Source organism: Talpa occidentalis, unplaced genomic scaffold (genome assembly GCF_014898055.3).
Source record: "Talpa occidentalis isolate TD23 unplaced genomic scaffold, MPIMG_talOcc4v2.1 talOcc4.3, whole genome shotgun sequence".
In the NCBI taxonomy this organism is placed as follows: Eukaryota; Metazoa; Chordata; class Mammalia; order Eulipotyphla; family Talpidae; genus Talpa; species Talpa occidentalis.
In genome coordinates this window covers 92,798,108-92,818,636 of record NW_023603184.1, presented here as the reverse complement: position 1 = coordinate 92,818,636, position 20,529 = coordinate 92,798,108, and the positions used below count along the sequence as shown (strand labels likewise).

At 40.7% G+C, this 20,529-nt stretch overlaps 1 protein-coding gene across 1 annotated transcript in view; it reads left to right on the top strand.

Moving 5' to 3' along the window:
* Nucleotides 1-20,529, top strand: part of PLA2R1 (phospholipase A2 receptor 1) — a 100,460-nt gene that overhangs the window by 2,934 nt on the left and 76,997 nt on the right. The window contains exons 2-3 of the mRNA XM_037523407.2: nucleotides 13,029-13,412; nucleotides 15,872-16,045. Coding sequence (XP_037379304.1) covers nucleotides 13,029-13,412; nucleotides 15,872-16,045 — 558 coding nt within the window. The remainder of the gene's footprint in view (nucleotides 1-13,028; nucleotides 13,413-15,871; nucleotides 16,046-20,529) is intronic.

Sequence of the window (20,529 nt, the reverse complement as noted above, 5' to 3'; positions counted from 1 at the left end):
CGTCTTAGGGAAGGTGGGCATAGTCTCAGTAGCCAGTTGAAAAAGAAATGAACATGAGCAAGTAAAAAGGATTTTGGAGCATATGTCAAGGACTAAAAATTATAAATGTGAAGGGCCTCCAACCAACATATTAGGAAAGTTCTCCCTGCAGCATATAGCTTCCCAGCAGGGAGCCCACCAGGGGAGCTAAGGCTGTATTGTCCTTGAGGCTGGTTAGGCTGGGTTCTTCTGAATGGCCAGTAAATAAGTGTAAGAGGTCAAAGTGCTTGATCTATCTAGGTCCTATCTGGGAAGAAGTAAACTGGGATTTGGGGAGAGATTGTCTCTTGACATCCTGTGCTTGCACAACAGGATGACAGACTGAAGCCTCAGTTGTTCATTCACTATCTATGGAGCACCGTCTGCTTATTTCCTCTTCTTGGTTTGGGTTCATTTAAAAGCAATCCCTAAGACATGTGCTTGTTTGGGTGCAAGTAGTTTATTTGGGAGGTAATTCTAGAAATGAGGAAAGCAATTCTAGAAATGAGTAAAAAGAAGAAAGCAAGCCATTACAGGCAACTAGGGCTCCATTTCACAAGCGCTCCCCTGAGGGATGGTGAACACCTTGGTCGCACTGAAGGACAGGAACTGGAGTTATTATCCACAACTGCCTCTCCCATTGATGGAGGTGGCCTGCCTGCAGCACCCTCAGGCTAGGAGACTTAATAAGCATGTGAGAGGTAGGGAGAGAAAAAGAGTCTAAGGTAAATGTCTCAGGTAAATGGCCTCCAGGGTAGGCAGTGTGGTCAGGAACCAACAGAAATTGCTACTCACCCCAGATTGGCAAGTTAAAATTATGAGTGGGATAGGATACTGTGCCCAAGAGGCTCAGAGTCCAGAAACAGAACAGTAACAGAAACAATTACCTAACAGCACAGCAGGTTTGGTGAGAACAAGGAATGAACAAAGTGCTAAAGGGATGCAGAGGAGGGACTGGCCTGAAGTGCTGGGAACTCACAAAAGGACATTTGCTTTCCTGACCAATAAGTAAGTAGTTGCCACATGGAGAAAGGAGGAAAAGCATCTGGGAAGTGTAGAATATGTGCAAAGGCACAGAATCACGTGCCAGGCAACAGTAGGCCATGGGCAAAAAGTTCTACTCTGGGTAATTTGGATAAAAGGAAAGATGCACCTTGAAGGTCACCTGTTGGAGACCCCTAAGGTGTAAAGTGCTGATACAAGGAAGGACATCATGGTTTGGACACAGGCCAGTCTTCCAGCCTGTGTTGACCAGTGTTTTAGTTATGACCTTGAGACTCTTTTGCTTTAGCACTTTACACCTTAGGGGTCTCCAACAGTCACCCAGCAAATATGGAGCTGGATGTAAGGATACCAGGATCTTCAAAGGGACCCAAGCACAAGTTCTCCTGTGCATGCAGATCTCCTAGGAACCCAAAACTGACACTAGACAGAGCAACTACTCTCTCTTTCACTCTCTCAGAGACTGCAAGGTGGTCCCTGTTTGGTTCTCTTTTCTGTGAGTTGATTTTTTCTGTTTGACTTGAAGGACTTTCATTGTAGCCCCCACTGCATCCTTGGGTCCCTTAAATTCCTAAGAGAGGCTGGGGTAAGTGTGTGAGGTATAGAGAGGTATAGAGATATTGCCGCATCAGGGGCTGTGGATAAAGTAGATCCCCAGCAAAGGGCCATAACAGGAGAAGAAGCTGGGACACGTCTATATATGGAAGCACAAGAGAAATGAGGAAATGAAGAGTTTGGTTAGAAGCACTCTGCTTAAGCAAAAAATTCAGGTTGAGGGCCTCCCTGGTGGCACAAGGGGTTAAGCACAGCACTATGAAACTATCCGCAGCCTCTGCAGCACCAGTTTGATCCCTGGCCAGCCAGGGAGCTACCCACATGGCGCAGCAGACCTCTCCTCACTCACCTCTGCTCCCCTCAGCAGTGTATTTCAGTCACCCTGCCTGTTCTGTTGCCTGCTCTGTCTCTGGTGAATCTTCTCACCCCGTGTCTCTGGCCTGTACCCCAGCTCTTATATGCATAAATAAACAAATCTTTAAAAAAAATTCTGGTTGAGTGAATTAGGAACAAGATCACACTTCTAAGTTTAGGAATGCCAGGGGTGATTATGGAGGGCAACAAAGGGACCATGTGGGAAGGTCAAGCAGTTGTCTATGAAAAAAGTCATTGATGACCTCAGGGTCACACCCTGGACCAGATCCAGGGTGTGGTTGTAGGAATGGGCTCCAAAGTGGAGAAAAGTTGAAAGAAGCTTCCTGGAGCAGAGGAGGTCAAGGAACGAGTCTCTAGAGCTGTATAGACACATATGTCAGCAACAAAAAATTCATTTAAATCAAACCCTAACATGGTGCGCTGATACTTGTCTATTTCCTGTCATAATCCTCATAATGACACAATAAGTTGATTTTCTGGCCCATTCATGGGTCACTAACTGTGGTGGAGAAAAGACTAACCTGTGCATTGGGTCATCTGTGTAGAGATTAAAGGCTTCGAGGTGGGGAGCCTGCTGGTATCACATAGTGAATTGGGGAAGAGGTTCAGGTGGTGCACCCCAGTGTGGAGGAAGAGAAGAGGGATGCCACAGGGGAGAAGTTTCTGAGAGGGTGATGAGAGCAGTGGGAGTTGTGGTGACCCAGAGGTTCCCCCCATAGCTCTCATTTCTAAGATAAAGGTGAAGATGCCCCTCTCTACTGTTCCTAATGGTGTTTAGTGTTTGGGCATATACTAACCAACCATTTGACATACACTAAGCTACTACAGTCTGGTGGGCTATTGATACATACCTGCCCCATTTTGTTTTGTTTTGTTTTTAACAGATGAAGAAGGACTAGGTATCTTGCACCTGTAGGGTGCAATATGTAGGTTTCAAAAGCATTCTAATGGAAAGGACCCCTGGATGGCCTCATAACCCCATAGAGGTTATGAATAACCCATAGAGGTTCATTCTGCATCCCACTGTCTGATTGGGGGGGAACATGCAATTTGATTTCATGGCAGGAGGAATAGAAGTACAGTCTCTTGTTCTCTGCAACTCTGCCTTTTTCAAACCAGTACTTCCATGTGTGGGAGTGAATATTTTCAAAAAGCAGAAATGTGAAAGCTTTTTGTTGTTGTTGTTCAAGGCAAATCCTACACCCCTGGGCAGTGAGCCAGTCTCCTAATCTGGAGATTTGGAATTTAAGTAAAAGCATGATCAGATACTGGTTTAGCTGCCCTTTTCAGTCATAAATCATTCTAATCATCTGACTCCATTTCTCCCTTCTTTGTCTATCATCTCTCAGTATCTTTTCTACTTCATACTTTCCTCATCCCGGCTCTCTGCCTGGCTGCTTTCCTTATGAACTTGAAAGTCAGCATGGATTTCCAGTTTTCCTGGTCCTTTTCACTCATTCTCATTAAGTTCCTGACCTCTTTTCCTATTGCTGGTTCTCACAGTAACTGACACCACACAATACATGTTCGAGCCAATGACCAGGAATGCCACTCAGCCGTGCACAGTGAGGTGTCCCCTCAGCTGGCTCCTGTTCCTGGGTCAACAAATGGTTTGTTTATGTCATATTTTCTGAAGAAATTAATCTGTTGTTTTGCCTCTTTGGTATTTATCCTATGTGATGAATCCTCCTACAATCTATCCAACTAATATATTTGAGGCATTTTCAGAACTTTGCCTATTTTTGTTCAGAAATTATCCTTGAAACCCTTTCAGATGTTCCAGTGCAAAACTGGAAACATAAATTATAGTTATTTTAATTGCTCAAAATGAAAAGTAACATTATAGTTTATAACAGGAGTAAACAAAAAAATGCCTTATCAACACATTAAGTTATTTAAGGAAAAATATTTTCTACAGTTATTCAAAAAACTGTAGTAAAATGATTAGGATTTCTACAAATAGGGTTCTGTGATACAGCACTGAACAAAACAGACAAGAAACCACGTGACTTTTTAATGTGATACTTTCCAGACCACAGCTCCAAACAAATATGCTAATAAAAAAGTTTTACTATGTCTGGCTTTTGGCATTCTGCTCTTGAGAATTTTCCTTTTCAATTATGAAAATATAAACAGGAAATTCAAAGTGATTATCTAACTACAAACATTGTTGTCTTACTTTGTTACCATTTTGCACTGTCCTTGACAAAAACTAAGATTTGCTATCATCTTATTCTCATTAATAAAGCAGCCATTTTTGTGCAACCATCCTCTCCAGGTAGGTTCACCATTGGTTCTAACAGTCTAAAAGAGAACTTTGGAGCCCTTGTCATCATCTGCACAGGTTTTAAGTACGCAGGGGAAACAAGCCAGCAGGGAGACAGCAACTTGAGTCCCCTCCCCCAGGGTAACCCCACCTTTTTATTCCCTCTCTCCCAGGAACAGGTGTGCAACTTGCACATGCGCACACACCCATGCTCCAGGTGTCCACAATCAGGCACACGTGTCCCGCACCCACGCTTCCAAGTACCTCCTGCATCAACATGTTCAAAGCTGCAGGTGATAGCCACAAAGCCTAGTGGCACAAAAATTCTGTTCAATTCATTTACCCTACACATGCACAGAGAGTAGATATGAAGAGACACAGGAGGAAGACAGCTATCTACAAGCCAAGGATGGAGGACTGGAAAGGATCCTTCCTTACAGGCCTTAGGAGCTAACCCTGCCACACCTCCAGCTCTGAGAGACAATAAATGTCTCTTGTCTAAGGCACTCAGTTTGTGGTGCTTTGCTATGGTAGGCCTAGTGTTCTGCACCCATGCCAGGCCAGGTAGGTTCATCATCAGTTCAAGCAGCTCTTACTAGAGAACCTTGGAGCCCTTGGCATCATCCCCACAGGTCAGGGGAAATAAGCCAGCAGGGAGACAGCAACTTGGGCCCCCAGCAAATCCCTACATGCTCTTTCCTCTCTTAGCTGTTCTCTGACACGCTCCAATCCACTCCACTGCTCAGTCCTCTGCCTCCGCCTTTATATGCTCAGCCTCTGGCTCAGGTGTGCCCGCCCTCGCACACCCACGCCACCTCCATATGCTGCCATCAGGCACGCGTGTAAGACCACAGATGTCCATCACTGATGCTAATGGCAGGAGGGCGGAAAAAACCTGATCACTTCCATTTACCCCACACCTAGCAAACTAATACAGGGTCTAAGAATGTATCAACCATTAAAAGTTGTTTTGTTTTCATTTCTACCTCCCACTTAATAATGTGTTTTATTTTCATGGTTGTATTCTCAAAACAGTTAAGATGGGTTGCTCAAGGCAAACACTTCTGTTTTCAGTATTGTCTCGTCATTTCCAGGTTTGTGTTGGTAGTTGGTAGAGTTGTTTACTGGTTTTGTTTTGAATCATCACCCCCCGGGGTTCTACATGCAGCATTTGTGAGGGAAGTTTTAAAATGTTCTGTTTTACTGAGTCTTGCCATAACGTGCTTCCAGGTGACTAAGATGGTATATTTTCTTTTTTTTTTTTTTTTTTTTAATTTTTTTTTTTAAAGATTTTTTTTTTTAAATAGAGGCACGTTTTATTTATTTATTTATTTGTTTGTTTGTTTTGTTTATACATGCACTGGGTACAGTCAGAAGCGCGGGAGGGTGAGAGAATTCACCAGAGCCAGAGTGGGGAGCAGAGCAGGCAGAAGGACTGAAGTACACTGCTGAGGGGAGCAGCGGGTGGCAGGAGAGGTCTGCGCGCCAAGTGGGACCCTCCTCCGGTGGCCGGGGAGCAGCCGGGGATCGAACTGGCGCCGCAGAGGCTGCGGGCAGCTTTGCAACCCAGCGCTCAACCGCTGCGCCACCGGGGAGGCCCAAGATGGTATATTTTCAACACAGTCTAGAGGATGGCAACAGAGCCTGCTGTGAGTAATGATTTTTAGGTGCTTTCAAGGTAAAGACAAAATGATGGCAGAATAGGCTGAAAGCTAAAAGAAAGAAAAATGTTTTTAATTCAGATTAAAATTTCATTGGTGAGACACAGAGATACAACAAAGATCTTCAGCAGAGATAATATGATTTTCTGTAAGGGTCACCTATTGTATATATCATCACTATCTCTAGTAAATGAGGACAGAGAAGGAGGAATAGGGGTGGCATGATAATGGACAGGGAGTGGTGAGGACAGTATGAAAGGGTTAACTCACTTTTTCATAGGGGTTGGTAACAAGCAATTTGAATCCTCAGAAAACTGGAGCTGATTAAGCCTGGTTTTGTTTCCCCTCTGCACCCCCCATCCCGCCCCCTCACCCCCATGTGAGAAAGAGCATTGTATGCCTCCTGGAACTTGGAGTGAAGATCTGGGGAGATTAGAAAGAAAGAAAGAGAACACATAAAAAGATTTAGCAAGAGGGGTCCCGAGGGCCTGTGGAGGTGGTGATACAGAAGCTGCAGGAGAGTGAAGAAGGTTCAAAGACAACACTAGGACAGAGAAAGAGAAGGAAGTTCTGACATAGGGCAAGGAGATATTTTAAAACGTACTTAACTTTTTGGTTGATTAATATAAGGCAATTGAGAAACCACAGGCTTCATTAGGTGCTATCAGGTTAAGAGACTAACACCAAATCTCTGATGATTGGGGATAAAATGCCAATGTTCATGCAGTGGTAGAGAAAGAGCCAGCAGACTTGTCATGTTGTTCTGTTCTCTTAAGCACAGTGCACATGCTACAAGCATCAGAAATTCCTTGCTTATTGATTTGGAAAAGTCACATTAAGAACAAGATTTTCTGCATCATTCAGCCATGAACAGGACTAGATTCAGCTGCTTACAACATCCCTTCCTGCTAGAGTAATCTAAGAAAGGAACACAATCAGACCTGAATCCATTGTGCAATAGGCGGGACAACCCCAAATTTGTATAGCTGGAAAAGGTCAATACATCTCAAGAGAGAAGCTGCTCACCCTCAGATTGGTTACAGGGCAGAGACACCCTCCCTACTGCCCCCTGGACTCCTTCCAAGTTGAAACTGAAATACTGTCAGAACAGCAAGGATCCTGGCAGATTCAAGAGATGATACAGGGCAGGAAGTGCGTGAGCCCAGCCCCAGCTGTGTGGGTGGATGGAGTGGAAGAGGGTTAAGCCCTGGGGAATGGGGTGGGAGATTGAAATTGGATTGCAGTTCGCAAGAATGGCTCCCTAATAGCTTGTCTTAAACATGGCTCTCGACATGAACTGCGTATTTGTAGTTTCCATCCAGTTTCCTTTACATGGAGTGGTACAGCGGCTGACTTTCTGTGTGTAGATTAGGTGGCTACCATCCTGGTGTAATTTATGGGATACCGAAAGCCCTTTGTTACCCTAAAATCCTCTCTTAAAAGAGAATTTCTTTAGGAATTGTCTTGTTTGTTTCAAGTACAAAACCCCACCATGGTTTAACATGTCAAACCATATCTTGTTCACTTAACACAGCAAACCTCCAATCAGTTTTGAGACATTTAAAGCAGAAAAAGGACACCAAAAGGAGGTGATCAGAAGGGGTGCTGAAAGTGAAGATTCGAGAGACTTCCTAGACGGACCTCCGGTTGTCACTGTTCCAACTGGTGACCAAACTGTAATAATAGCCTCCAGCCTCATGGTGTGTAAGGACTGGCAGGCATTTAACAGTCAACTTAATACATGAAGGCAGAAAACAAGTCATTGTGTCTTCCTTTTCCAGAATGCTCACATGAAAGCCAGTCATCTCCTACCCTTTGAATTTTCTCTAGTGACTAGAGTCTAGCCATTCCCTCTTTCCCATTCTCATCACTACCAGTTGAATTGCCACCCAGTATCTCTCTGGCTGGATCCAGACTGTTCTCTGTTTTCTCCTCTCATCCCATCTAAATGAGAAATCACTAGTGCAGGATCCTGGTCATTTTCTTCACACATGTATTCCCAGAATTTAAAACAATGCCAGGTATACAGTAGGTGCTCAATAAGTGTTTTCATTGAATGATTTGCTTACCCTGCCTTCTCTTGTTCCAAAATCTCCCTTTTATCTAAAGTATAACATAAAATTCTTTAAAAAAAATTCAAGTTCTTCACAAAATGACCTCAACTACTTCTTTCCAATTTCATAGTCCAATTTCATGTAACCACCAAAGTCTGTATATAGCTAGCTTATCATCACCCTAAAGCTCATTATTTTTATCACTGCTGAGCCCAGAATGCTCAGAATGCCCCCTTGGCCAATCCCTCACCTATCGATGTTAAGCCTCCTCCAATGCCCTGAATTCTCTTTGTGAAGAAGAAAGGCATTCATGCTGGTTTCATCCACCAATATCCTACTTCCATCTGTGACAAATATTAGGCCCTTAATAAGCATTTGTTGAATGAGTGTGAAAGGGGCTAAGAAGGGAAGGAGAGAGAGAGAGAAATTAATTTCTCTGATACTGTAGTACTGTAGGTCAAATGAGCCCTCTGACTCCTAGTTTAACACATCATTGTACTTATACTGCATGTGTCGAAATATATTTTGGCATTAAGTTATCATTCTTCATGTTCATTTTAGTGACTCTCAGGAAAAACAGTCCTTTGAGCACAAGCAATATGACCTGTCTCTCTGTCTTCAGATGCCTAATACATGCCATATTAGACACTCAATAAATGTTGGAAATTTCAAGTCTCCCACTTCAAATTGTTTGCCAAGAACCGCAGCAGTTCATTTCCTTCTCTTTAGATTATAAGTGAAACTAGACCTAAAGGTCCCTCAATGAGTATATGGATACAAAGCTTCTAAGATAAAATTGGATTTGGAGGGGGCCTCCCTGATGGCATAAGGGGTTAAACACAGTACTATGAAGCAGTCCGCAGCCTCTGCAGCACCAGTTCGATCCCGGGCCAGGGAGCAACCCACATGGTGCAGCAGACCTCTCCTGGCTTGCCTGCTGCTCCCCTCAGCAGTGTGTTTCAGTCAGTTTGCCTGTTCTGCTCCCCACTCTGTCTCTGGTGACTCCTCTCAACCCCCCACACCTCTGGCCGGTACCCAATTCTTGTATGCATAAATAAATAAATCTTTTTAAAAAATGTAAAAGAATGATTCAACTACAGTCCCATCTGGCTCTGAAGTTAATGATTCTGGGTTCAGAGGTAAAGTTAGATTCCTCTGCAATATCCATATTCTCTCTTCTCTTCTCTGGTCTCCTCCCTGGAAAATGAGCAAGTATGTGTGGCACGTGCACACACACACACACACACACACACGCACTTCATGCAGAAAGGTCTGCTAATGTACAAGAGTCCTGAGCTTATCACACATGACATCAGTTGAAGAACAAATTAAGTCATTTCAATTTAGGCTTATTTTCTTTTTTCTTCCTTTTTAAATGTGTCTTTGAGTTTAGCTTATATGCACTATGATGTTTTCTTTGAAACTAATGTACTTCCTTCTTTAGGTTAACCAGAAGAGTTCCCACAACTCCAGAACAAATACAGCTTCCAGGGAATGATATTGAGGCAAATAATTCCTCTATCTACAGCACCCTCACAGTGCCTGGCACCCTCACAGTGCTAGCACCTAGTGAATGCTTGTGGAACAAGTGACTGGAAATAATACTTTACATGCAATCATAAAAAGAATACCTTAATGTTCGTTCAACATTGATTCTCCCCCCATTGCTTAGAAAAGTACATGTTATCTTCTAGAGTCAAAGGGTTAGACTACAGTGATCTCCTAAGAGGAACTCTGAAATAGAATCATTGTCGTCCATGGAATTTTTTTAAAGGATGAAAATTAGCTTATAAATTGCCTCCAGTAAATCAATCCTTCTTCTCCTTCTAAACTTATAATTATGAAAGGAAGTATAATAACATTTTACTGCAAAGAGATTTAGTAATTTTGGCAGTACTTCATTAATCACTTAATCAGTGTTCAAGCATAACTGATGTCCTTGACATACATAATCAATCTTGATTCCTCCCACATTTGATTTTCACCCTTTTTGAAATCTTACTACAGACATTAAGGATTGGTGGCTTCACTTTACACTTTTGCTACAGGCAACCTATAGTCATAATACTAACAATCAGAATATTGATACCTATTTGAAAACAGATTTGGCTTCAGTGAATTTATGGAGATTTATGATGCTAGAACCAATTATATTATAAATTAATGGGAAAATGGGTTCGGGTCATTTTTTAGCTTAGCATGACATAGTATTCTTTTGGATATGGCATGTTTATTGTTGTTGGTAAACCAGAGATACTTGTTTATGATATATTTTGAATAATTTTTCCAAAGCCAAATCCTAAATGCAAGAGGCATGGAAACAAGTAGCACCCCAAAACTGAACAGCTTTTGATTAAGTTTGTCTCATATTTTCTGCTTTGGAAAGTCATTGTTCTGACTGCTGGTATGACTACTGAAGTTTTGTTTCTACCACTCCTTTACTCTTAACGCAATGATTTTGATATTTTGAAACATATTTATTCACCCACAATTTTAGTAATATGTAGTTTCCATATTGATTTACTCACAGACCACCAACCAACTGACCCATCTATCACTGCTTATCAGCATCATGGTTTTTTCTCTTTCTTATAAGAGAGACACAATACACAAGTAGTGTAAACAAAGAATAGATATTCTTAATTTCATAATTACACACCGATTGAATAAACAAAGATTTTGTTATCAGGTTATTTAAAAAGTACTCTTCTTCCATAAAAGGTAATAACATGTTATTTCCGGATTGGTTAAAACTAAAAAGTCTACACATACTCTGTGCTGCAGAAACTAAAATAAAAATAAACTTCATAATATTATAAACTAATATTATTCAATAAAAAGTTCTTTTTTAAAAATGATCCTTTGTGCTAATGAGAGAAGAGAAATTTGGGGGTCTTATGCTCAAATTTAGCAGTCTTTAAGTGTTCAAACAAATATACATCTGGATCTACAGACAGAAAGACAGAAGGATAACAAACATAATAATACCACCTTGCTTTTACTGAGGCCTTCCCATGCCAAGATAGGGTATGGTGTGCTTTGCATTATCTATTGGAATACTCTTTCGATCTTTATGATGCTAGTATCACATATTCCCAATTCAAAGATGAAAGACAAAGTTCTCAGAAATCCAGAAATTTGCTCAAAGATGTAAGACCAGTCTGTGGTAGGTCTATCTGATTCTAGAGCTCTTAATTACTACCCACTACACTATGCCAGGTCCAAGGCACAGAGGGCAGAGGTCCAGTCTGATGCTATAGAGTTAGAGATAGTAGAACACATATATTAGATACAAATTAAACTATAGGATGATTATAGTAAAATTATAATCCTTTAGTGAAAAATTAATAGAACTCTAAGCTAGCTAGAAAGTAATTCAGAGATTACACCGAAATTAAGGTTAACATTCTACTCAGGCATGATAGGTGGAAAGGAGAATTGGAGAGGTTAATTATTAGAGTTCACATCCCATTGGCGAGTATATTTGATTTTGAATGACTATTATAAATAGCCATCAGACGTGGACTTCATTAGGAAAACAATTTTCCTGATCTAAATGAAATCTCCCTACAACCATTCATTCTTTCTTCCACCCCACCTCCACCCATACTTCCTTCTCTTTTGCTCTGATATATGGTGATCCAAGCAATTTTCTGACAACTAATTCAACATCTGAAGTATATGATTATAAGGTTATCAATTATTACATGAAATATAGCTTTCATTAATACACTGACAATCTTTTTTTTTAACAGTGTCTTAAGTGATTTTTGTTACTGTAAATCAGTTTCTCAAGCTGAGTGACTTTGGAAAAGCAGAAAGACATAGGAAAATGAAGGACTGTCCCTAGGCACCAATATGTGAGGAGGCTCATGCTCCATTCCAAATCTCTAGAAGGCCTCTGCCTGTCCCTGTATGCCCTTGCCACACACATGACTTATCATAAGCCCCAGCCATTTCTAGGGTACCTGATAATATCCCTTCTGTTTTCTGAAGACTGGACAGGAAGTAAAATGTAAGGGGAGAGCCCAGTTAATGAGATAATACGAGCCTGACCAGACATTCTAAGTTGAGTAATCTCAGTAACCACAGACCTGGACCTCATGTTTACTGAACTCGACAATGTGCTCCATCCACTGCACACTGAGACTAAAAAAATTAGACATGATTTCCATCTTCAAAAAATGTTGAGAGGACAAATTCATAGTTGTTATATAACAGACTCTTTCCAGGCAGCTAACACATATCCTCTTGCTGGGTCCTACAACTTTTCCACTGGAAACTCACCAAATCCCTTCTTCTGCCTCTAGGGGTTTAGAGGGTTGGATATGTTAAAAGCTGCTACTTTCTCTACATCTCCAGGTGGCCTGTGTGGTTTTGCCTCTGTTATGGTGCTCTAGCATCTGTGTGGCTAGGAGGAGCCTCAGCTAGTGTTCTGGTATCCATCTATTTCTGTCCATGCTCCCAACAAGGCTGCTTCTGCAGAGTTCATTCCCATAGCAAATGTCCTCCCATTTCTATTTCTGATGGACTCAATACAGAAAATAAATGAGGATAAACATTTCTCTCACTAGCATTTCATCTCATATTAAGTTAGAAAACAGTATTTCACTTAGATCCATTGGGTAGAAATTTCAGTTGCTCTTGATTCAGCTACCACATCTGAGACTTTCAGGCACTGTCTGAAGAAAGCCAGTATAACCATAACTGAGCACCCAATGCCCCCGCTGTCTATCCCTGAGTATTATTAGCTGCTCTCTAACCAGTTATGGCAAATTCCTTCTCTATCAGTACCATTCCTAGCAGATAATCAGCAGCTTTACTGATAATCTGTATGTTACTGTATGGTCGCAGAGTTCTTAGGACAGAGGTCTCCCATGGACTTAGTTCCAGCAAGTCCATTTATGTTTCCCAAGAAACTCCTCTTTTTCATTCAAATAAAACCCTTTTAGTGGACCTATCCATCAACTCCAAATCTGTTTGAAATGGTTGTTAATTATGATATATCACAACTTAGGCATCCACACTGGAGTCCTCATGACACTAGTTAATTGTATATGAAAATTCCATACCATGTCTTCTCTTTTGCTGTTTCAGATCAAGGAATATTCATTATCCAAAGTGAGAACCTCAAGAAATGCATCCAAGCAGGCAAATCTGTATTGACCCTGGAGAACTGCAAGCCACCCAACAAGCATATGCTGTGGAAATGGGTTTCAAACCACCGCCTCTTTAACATAGGAGGCAGCGGATGCCTGGGCCTGAATTTATCTAATCCGGAGCAGCCATTAGGTTTATATGAGTGCGACTCCACCCATGTTTCCCTGAAGTGGCGCTGTAACAGGAAGATGATCACAGGCCCACTCCAGTACATGGTCCAGGTGAAACATGATAACACACTCGTGGCCTCATGGAAATACCTTCATAAGTGGATTTCTTACATGTCAGATGATGGAGGCATTTGTGGATATCTGCACAAAGGTAAACGATTCTTTATATCAACATACTCAGACATTTAGAAAGTGTGCCCCTAAGTAATGGTTTGTAAAATATATTACTATATGAAAGAGGGACACAGCGCTCAAAAGCTCAAGTGACTCCTGCTGCTACATTTTTGTTGCTTACTCATTGTAAAAGTACTCCTGGAGCCCTGGAATGCACTTGATTGAATTCTGCTAAAGAAGTAGAACTTCTTGGAATTGAAAGGTATTAGAGAAAATATTTAACTCTGGGACTCAATGGAAAGGAGGAAAAAGAACAGGACAAGAGGGAGAGAGAAAATGAAGGTGGAAAGGAGATAACTTTGAAATAAAAACTAGTCTGGATGAATGTAAGCGTCTCCCCTGCTACTGCTTCGCTTATTGTAGAAACTCAGGCCCTTGGATGGAGTGTGTCTGCCGGGTATCTGGATGCCTCCTGACACCTGGTCAGCATCCACTAGTAAGACATGTTACAAGGACATGTTACAAGGAATTTAAAGATAAATGAAACTGTTGCCAGGGGGTTATTTGGTATGTGCCAGAGGACAGGAAAACAAGGGGACTTTCATTTTTTCATAGTTCAGTAACATTTGGCATCTTTAAACAAAAAGAAATAAATGAAAATAACAAAGTAGCATAGTTAAGATCTGAAACCTCAAAAGCAGGTTTTGTTTTAGCTCTCTTCATTCACTCATTCATACATTCATCATCCATCACACACTTACTGAGCTCTGTTTCTCAAGCACAGTGTCAAGCATTTGATTTACAAAGACCCCCAGGACAGATGTGGTGCCTGTCCTGATGGTGCTCCGGAATGATGTTTAATAAGAAAATTATCCTCTTAAGAACTCTATACCAGTCATAGGAAGCAGAGCAAGAAACTCCTAAAATTCAAGCAGGACTTTCTTCTGTATGTATAAGAAATGAGTAAAAAGAGTCAGGAGCAAGCCATTTTCAGACTCATTCCAATAAGGCAAGGGCTATAACCCAGCCTCAGAATAATTTACATCTCTAAGGAAGAACTTGAAATGTTGCTGTATGTTGACTTTTTACCTATCTACTCAAAATCACAACGCATGCAGGGCAAGACTGAGCAGAAGGCAGAGGACTGAAATGAAAGGATGTGTTCTAAAATACCTGTATTTCCTAAACAGCCTTCATCTCTAGAGCTGGTAATGTGGTGTGAGCTTGGCCTTGTCAATTTAGGGAAAGGTGTATCTCCTTGGTGGCCATTTTGCTCTGGGACCTATGACTCAATTGAGAGTGGCCAGACACCCCCTCACAATAGAAAGTCCCAGTTGAGTCATGAGATATTACTGTTTCCTGCTTAAGGCCAAGGATGATTAATTGTTGAAATACTCCAAGAATGCAGGTAGGAGCCGCCTTGGCACTGTCATCTCTCTCCTGGACTACTGAAGTGACCTCCCAGTTAACCTTCCCACTTTGCCCTCTCCCTATGCAGCTTCTGTTTGCCACACTGCATCCCATTTTAAAAATAGAAATCTGATCATAATACCTTTCCATTAAACCCACTAGTGACTTCCCACAAGCCCCAGAGTAAAGGCCAAAGTCCATGATGTAACAAAGCTGATCCTTTCTGAGCAAACACCCGAGGCCCAATTCTACTTCCACTTCCCATTTACCCCATTTTCTCACTCACCTCACACTCATTTTTTCACTGGTCATTTACATTTGCAGTTCTTTCTGCAAGAACAGCTCTTTTCGAAAACGTATATCTTTAATTTACCCATTTTTTACATGAAAAAGCCTTCATCGACCACCTTCTCTAAATTAATACCTTTCTGTCTCTTTCTCTCTCTCTCTCTCTCTCTCTCTCTCTCTCTCTCTTACACACACACACACACACACACACACACACAGAATCATTCTGTCTTCTTACCCTAATTTGGCATTTGGCTTTTTTTTTTTTGTGGCACTTAATACGACATGAAAAGATATGTTTTATTGTATATTTGCATTCTGTTTGTCTCTCCCCACTAGAACAGAAGCTCCATGTCAAAGGAAACCTTTGTTAGTTCACTAATATATCCTCAGTATTTAATATATCCCCAGCACTTAATTTATCCCTAGTGCTTGATAAAGATGTGCTGCATGAATAAACTCATAAATTTCTATGAAGCACCTGAGGTTCAGATGCTGATGACTGATAGTTTTGGGAAAATAGTTTAAAGTAATATTTCTGCTTAATTTTCCTTCTTATCCATTCACAAATATGTATGCTACTATAGCAGTGCACCACAGTAAGTAAACAAGAAAAGAAATAAATGAACACACCATTCAGCACACACTACTTCCTCTGACTCCAATATCAGCTGCGCACTTTCACATACACTAGACATGAGGGCCCTTAATTTCTCCGTAGGTACTCGCGATATGACAGTTTCTAAAGAGAAGGCTGACAGAATACTTAACTTGACTTTGTATTTTTCTTTCTCCTAGATTTGTACACAATCAAAGGGAATGCCCACGGGACCCCGTGCATGTTCCCCTTCCAGTATAACCAGCAGTGGCATCACGAGTGCACTCGGGAAGGGCGGGAAGACCACTTGCTCTGGTGCGCCACCACAAGCCGATATGAGAGAGACGAGAAGTGGGGCTTTTGCCCAGATCCCAGTAAGAATCAGATCTATCCTCTTCCATATGTCATGAATGAATCAGAGATGATTAGAAAGTTATCTGTCTCTAAAGGAAAGCACAGGGACTGATACATTGAGGTCTGAATAAGCACTCTGATTCCATTTATCCAGATTTTGATTTCATGTTTGTTTTTGCCTTGAAAAGACAATCTTGGTGTTTATTCCTTTTTTCCTTCATGTTCAAAAGATGTTAATTAGTTGTTCTTCATTAAGCTCGGTGCATAAGGATGCTCTAACTGGAATCAAATTATAATACTCTGTGATCTCATTAATCCCAGCTTCTGGGCTGAATACTTCAAAACAAACCTGAATTTATATAAAACTCAGTTCTCCTTTTAATCCACTTACACTTGTGAGCTGCCTTAATTTCTCCACTACCAGACTGCTTGTCTTGTACACTGTCAAGGCATCATGTGGCACCTTGATGATCTCTCTAAAATCTCAGTTGCCCTCATTATTTCTCATCAATTTCTCATCCCTTCCCTGACTACTAGGGTTTTAGCCATCATCTCAAAATCTTTTTCTTTTCTTAACTTGATTTTCAAGATCTAGTGACAGCTGCAATGTTCTAGCTTTTTTTTCCAGTAAATACTTTATTATTTTATTTTTATTTAGCTAAGAAGTTTCTAATGTCTCTGAAGTGTTGGGGAATACATATATATATATATATATATATATATATATATATATATATATACCTTCCTCTTTTTATAGTCAGTTTCCTTCACCTTGGTTCCTGTGAGTCAGAGAACATGGCTTTTACCCTCTCTTCATCTTCCATGCCTATTTATCCTCCAAATATATAATAAAAGGCAACAAATGAATTTGAAACAAAAAAAAATTGAAGAGATCAACTCTAAAGAATCCGACCAGTGAATAAGAAAGCTATAGGTTGTGAAATCAGACAGACCAAGTTTGAAGTTCTGCTTCCTCCCATTGATGAGATCTTGAGTTTCAGTTTCCTCATCATAAATGGAGTTGATGGTACATACTAGGATTATTGGGAAGGTCCAATTAGATAGTAGATTTAAGACACTTAACAGAGTACCCAGCACATGGTCAGCATTCATCAGGATTAGCCATGGACATCAGCATCAGTGTCATCACTATCACATCATCATCAAATCTAACTTATCCTTTCAGAAAAAGAAAAATACCAGATGGTCTCACTTATAGGAGGAATGTAGAGGATCCAAATAAGGGATCAGGAAAAAGAAAGTAATTATAATAGAGTAAAAATCAAAATCAACAAGCAATTATAAACTAGAGACATTCTGCAGCAGGGGAGAAGGGAGTAGGATCAAAACAAGGGTGGGAAGAGCACAAGGGACCATGGTGATAGATCACGGGTGAATGGGTGGTGGGAATTTCATGGGGACTATAACTGAGGTGAAAATGCATGCATTGTACAAAAATGAAAAATTATGTAAAAAATATATAAAATTTAAAAATTTGACTTATCCTTTCAGCATGCATTTCTGTGTCATGACTACTCTTTATTGTCTGTAAATAAACAGTAGGCTAGGCATAGTAGTGAACACTAAGAATATTAGGATTTAGAACCCTCTCCTCAAAGCCTTTGGCATCTAGATGTATGAATACATGGCAGAAAATGTAGACTATATTATATATGATGCTGTAGATCCACCCGGGGATAGGCTGGCCCTTGTCAGAGACACGGTATGCTCAGTTTGTGGGACCCCAGCATTGTATTTCTGACAAATGGTGTGGCTGATCCTGTTGCAGCTAATTCTTCATCAGACAATTGATAGAATTCATGTAATTCTATGCAACATGCATCTACACATAGATGATATTAAGACATTAGCAGTCAATATGATTTGGGCTATTGACCAAATTAAATAGAGAACTTAGTGTAGGCATTAGCAGTCCTGGAGGCCCATTGTTTCTATTAACTCCTTAACTGCTGGAATATGAGAAGGCAGGAGAGTTACAGGGCAGCAAGGAATATTTGAGGAGCTCAAGACAGCAGCTATTCACCAACCAGCAGGGAAACATTTCATTATTTAATAACTGTCAGATCATCACCCTTCTACATTTGAATCTAAATTATGTATGTGGATGTATATACATGTAACCCCTGCTTTCCTTGGATTCTGGAATCATATGTTACATTATTTGTCATCTTCTCTTTCCATTTCATCTCTAATAGATGTCATTATTAAAAATAAATAAGCTAATACTATTAAATTAACATGTATTTCACATGGCCCTAATACTAGGTACACTTTTGTAAATTACAATACTCTCTTTGCAGTTCTATGAGGAGCTCCGTCACCATCCTCTGTCACTTTTAGCCAATTACGGTTTCTCAGCCTGGGTTTTGTGGCACTAAGGGTTTTCGCTGCCCAGACTATCTATTTGTTCATCTTCCTACAGTTCAGAAGTTTCCTCTGCTTGACAACCTGCCAGATTCTAGCTCTCCTGACCTTTAGCACAACCAGCAGAGAGCATGTTTATTTGTATAGTGCTCAATTACAGTTCCAGTTTTCTTCCTTTCTTGTACTTTTAGTTCCTGGTGCCCAACATAACTCAAAATGACATGTTGAAGACTGAAATCTGAGCAACCTGATAGCTCTTTCCATGGGGTCAACCAATGGACAGGACGGAGAGAAGTGAGCATAATAAAGACTCATACTTCTGTATCCCATCTTTATTACATGGAAACGTCTAGTATTTCTTTTTTTTTTTTTTTCACTTTTTTTTTTTAAAGATTTATTTATTTATTTATACAAGCACTGGGTATAGTCAGAAGCGCGGGAGGGTGAGAGAATTCACCAGAGCCAGAGCAGGGAGCAGAGCAGGCAGAAGGACCTAAGTACACTGCTGAGGGGAGCAGCGGGCAGCAGGAGAGGTCTGCGCGCCATGTGGGACCCGCCTCCGGTGGCCGGGGATCGAACCAGCGCTGCAGAGGCTGTAGGCAGCTTCGCAACCCAGCGCTCAACGGCTGCACCACCGGGGAGGCCCAAATGTCTAGTATTTCAATATAAAATAAAGCTGCTTTTTTTTAAGTTTGTGAGTGCACAAAATTTAAATTTAGTACAGATAAACACAAACATACTAACATTGAGGTATGTGACAAAAGAACTGTCACTATATATCCTCACTTGTAATAAAAAGAATATATATGAGTCTTTCTGAGTTTGTTGAGAGGCAATTTTGGACGATGCTAGTTCTATCTGATTATATATTCCACAGCTAGTTCTATCTGATTATATGTTCATGCTTGGTTTAAAATATTTTTAGGATGCCAACCTCTGGAATGATCTGATTGCTTTTGTATGTGGCTATGTACCAATCTGGCATGGGGAGAGCAGCTCCTCCCATGAGGCTTGTCAGATAAAGCCTTGGTAATTAACTCTAGTGAGAGCTAAAAATCAAACATCAGTTTCTGACCAGGAGTTGGACTCCTCACATAAGGACAGACTTGGAGGATAAGGGAGAAAGTGGGGTGTTAATTAAGATCTCAGGCTTCTGATCTGCATAGCTAAGTTTATACAGATTTGAAAGAGAAAAATCAAACATTCAGGTTGAAGTATGTTCTATTTGAGTCAAACGGTTGGAAACATGGACTTGGCAAAAGATTTCTATATAGTTGAGCATTGGGAAAGGGATTTGGGGTGGGGGGTATAAATAGTCCAGAGTGTGTATATAAAAGAAAGGAAAGGGACTCAGGGCCATCTCTTAAAACCTCAAGTCTTAATTTGAGTAAAGAAGAACGAAGCCACAAAGGAGACTAAGAAGGGGCAACCATGAAGTAAAAGGGTAGTCAGGCATGTAAAGTCAAAAAAAGTGAGTGTGTCAGCAAGGAGAAGCAGCCTCAATTTCCCAAATGCCATTAAAAGTCTGATTTGACAAGGACTGAAAATATCCACTGCATTTGGCAACATGTAGGTCACTGATGGTTTTAACAAGGACTACTCTATTTTCCAGATGAGTGGACCAAAAAAAAAGGGAAAAGAGCAGACAAGGGAAAACTTTCCAATTTATTCTATGAAGTCAATGTTACCTAGATACAAAAACCAAAAACATTACAAGAAAAGAAAACTAAAGACCAATGTTTCTTCTGCTGAAGAAGAAAAATCCCCCAACCAAATACTAACAAACAGAACTCAACAACATATAAAAGGAATTGTACACCATGAACAAAATGAACTTACCCAAGAATGCAGGATTGGTTTAAAATCTGAAAATCGATTAATGTAATGCCCATATCAATAGGATAAAGGACAAAACAACATAATCATCTCAACAGATGCAGAAAAACATTTGACAAAATAGGCCCCTTTATGAAAAAAAAGCCCTCAAAAATCTAGGAACGAGGGGAATTTCCTCAATCTGATACAGTACAGCTATGAAAACGCTAGTGAACATCCTTAGTGGTAAGGACTGAAACATTCCCCCTTAAGATTAGGAATAAGATGTGGATGTCAGCTCTCA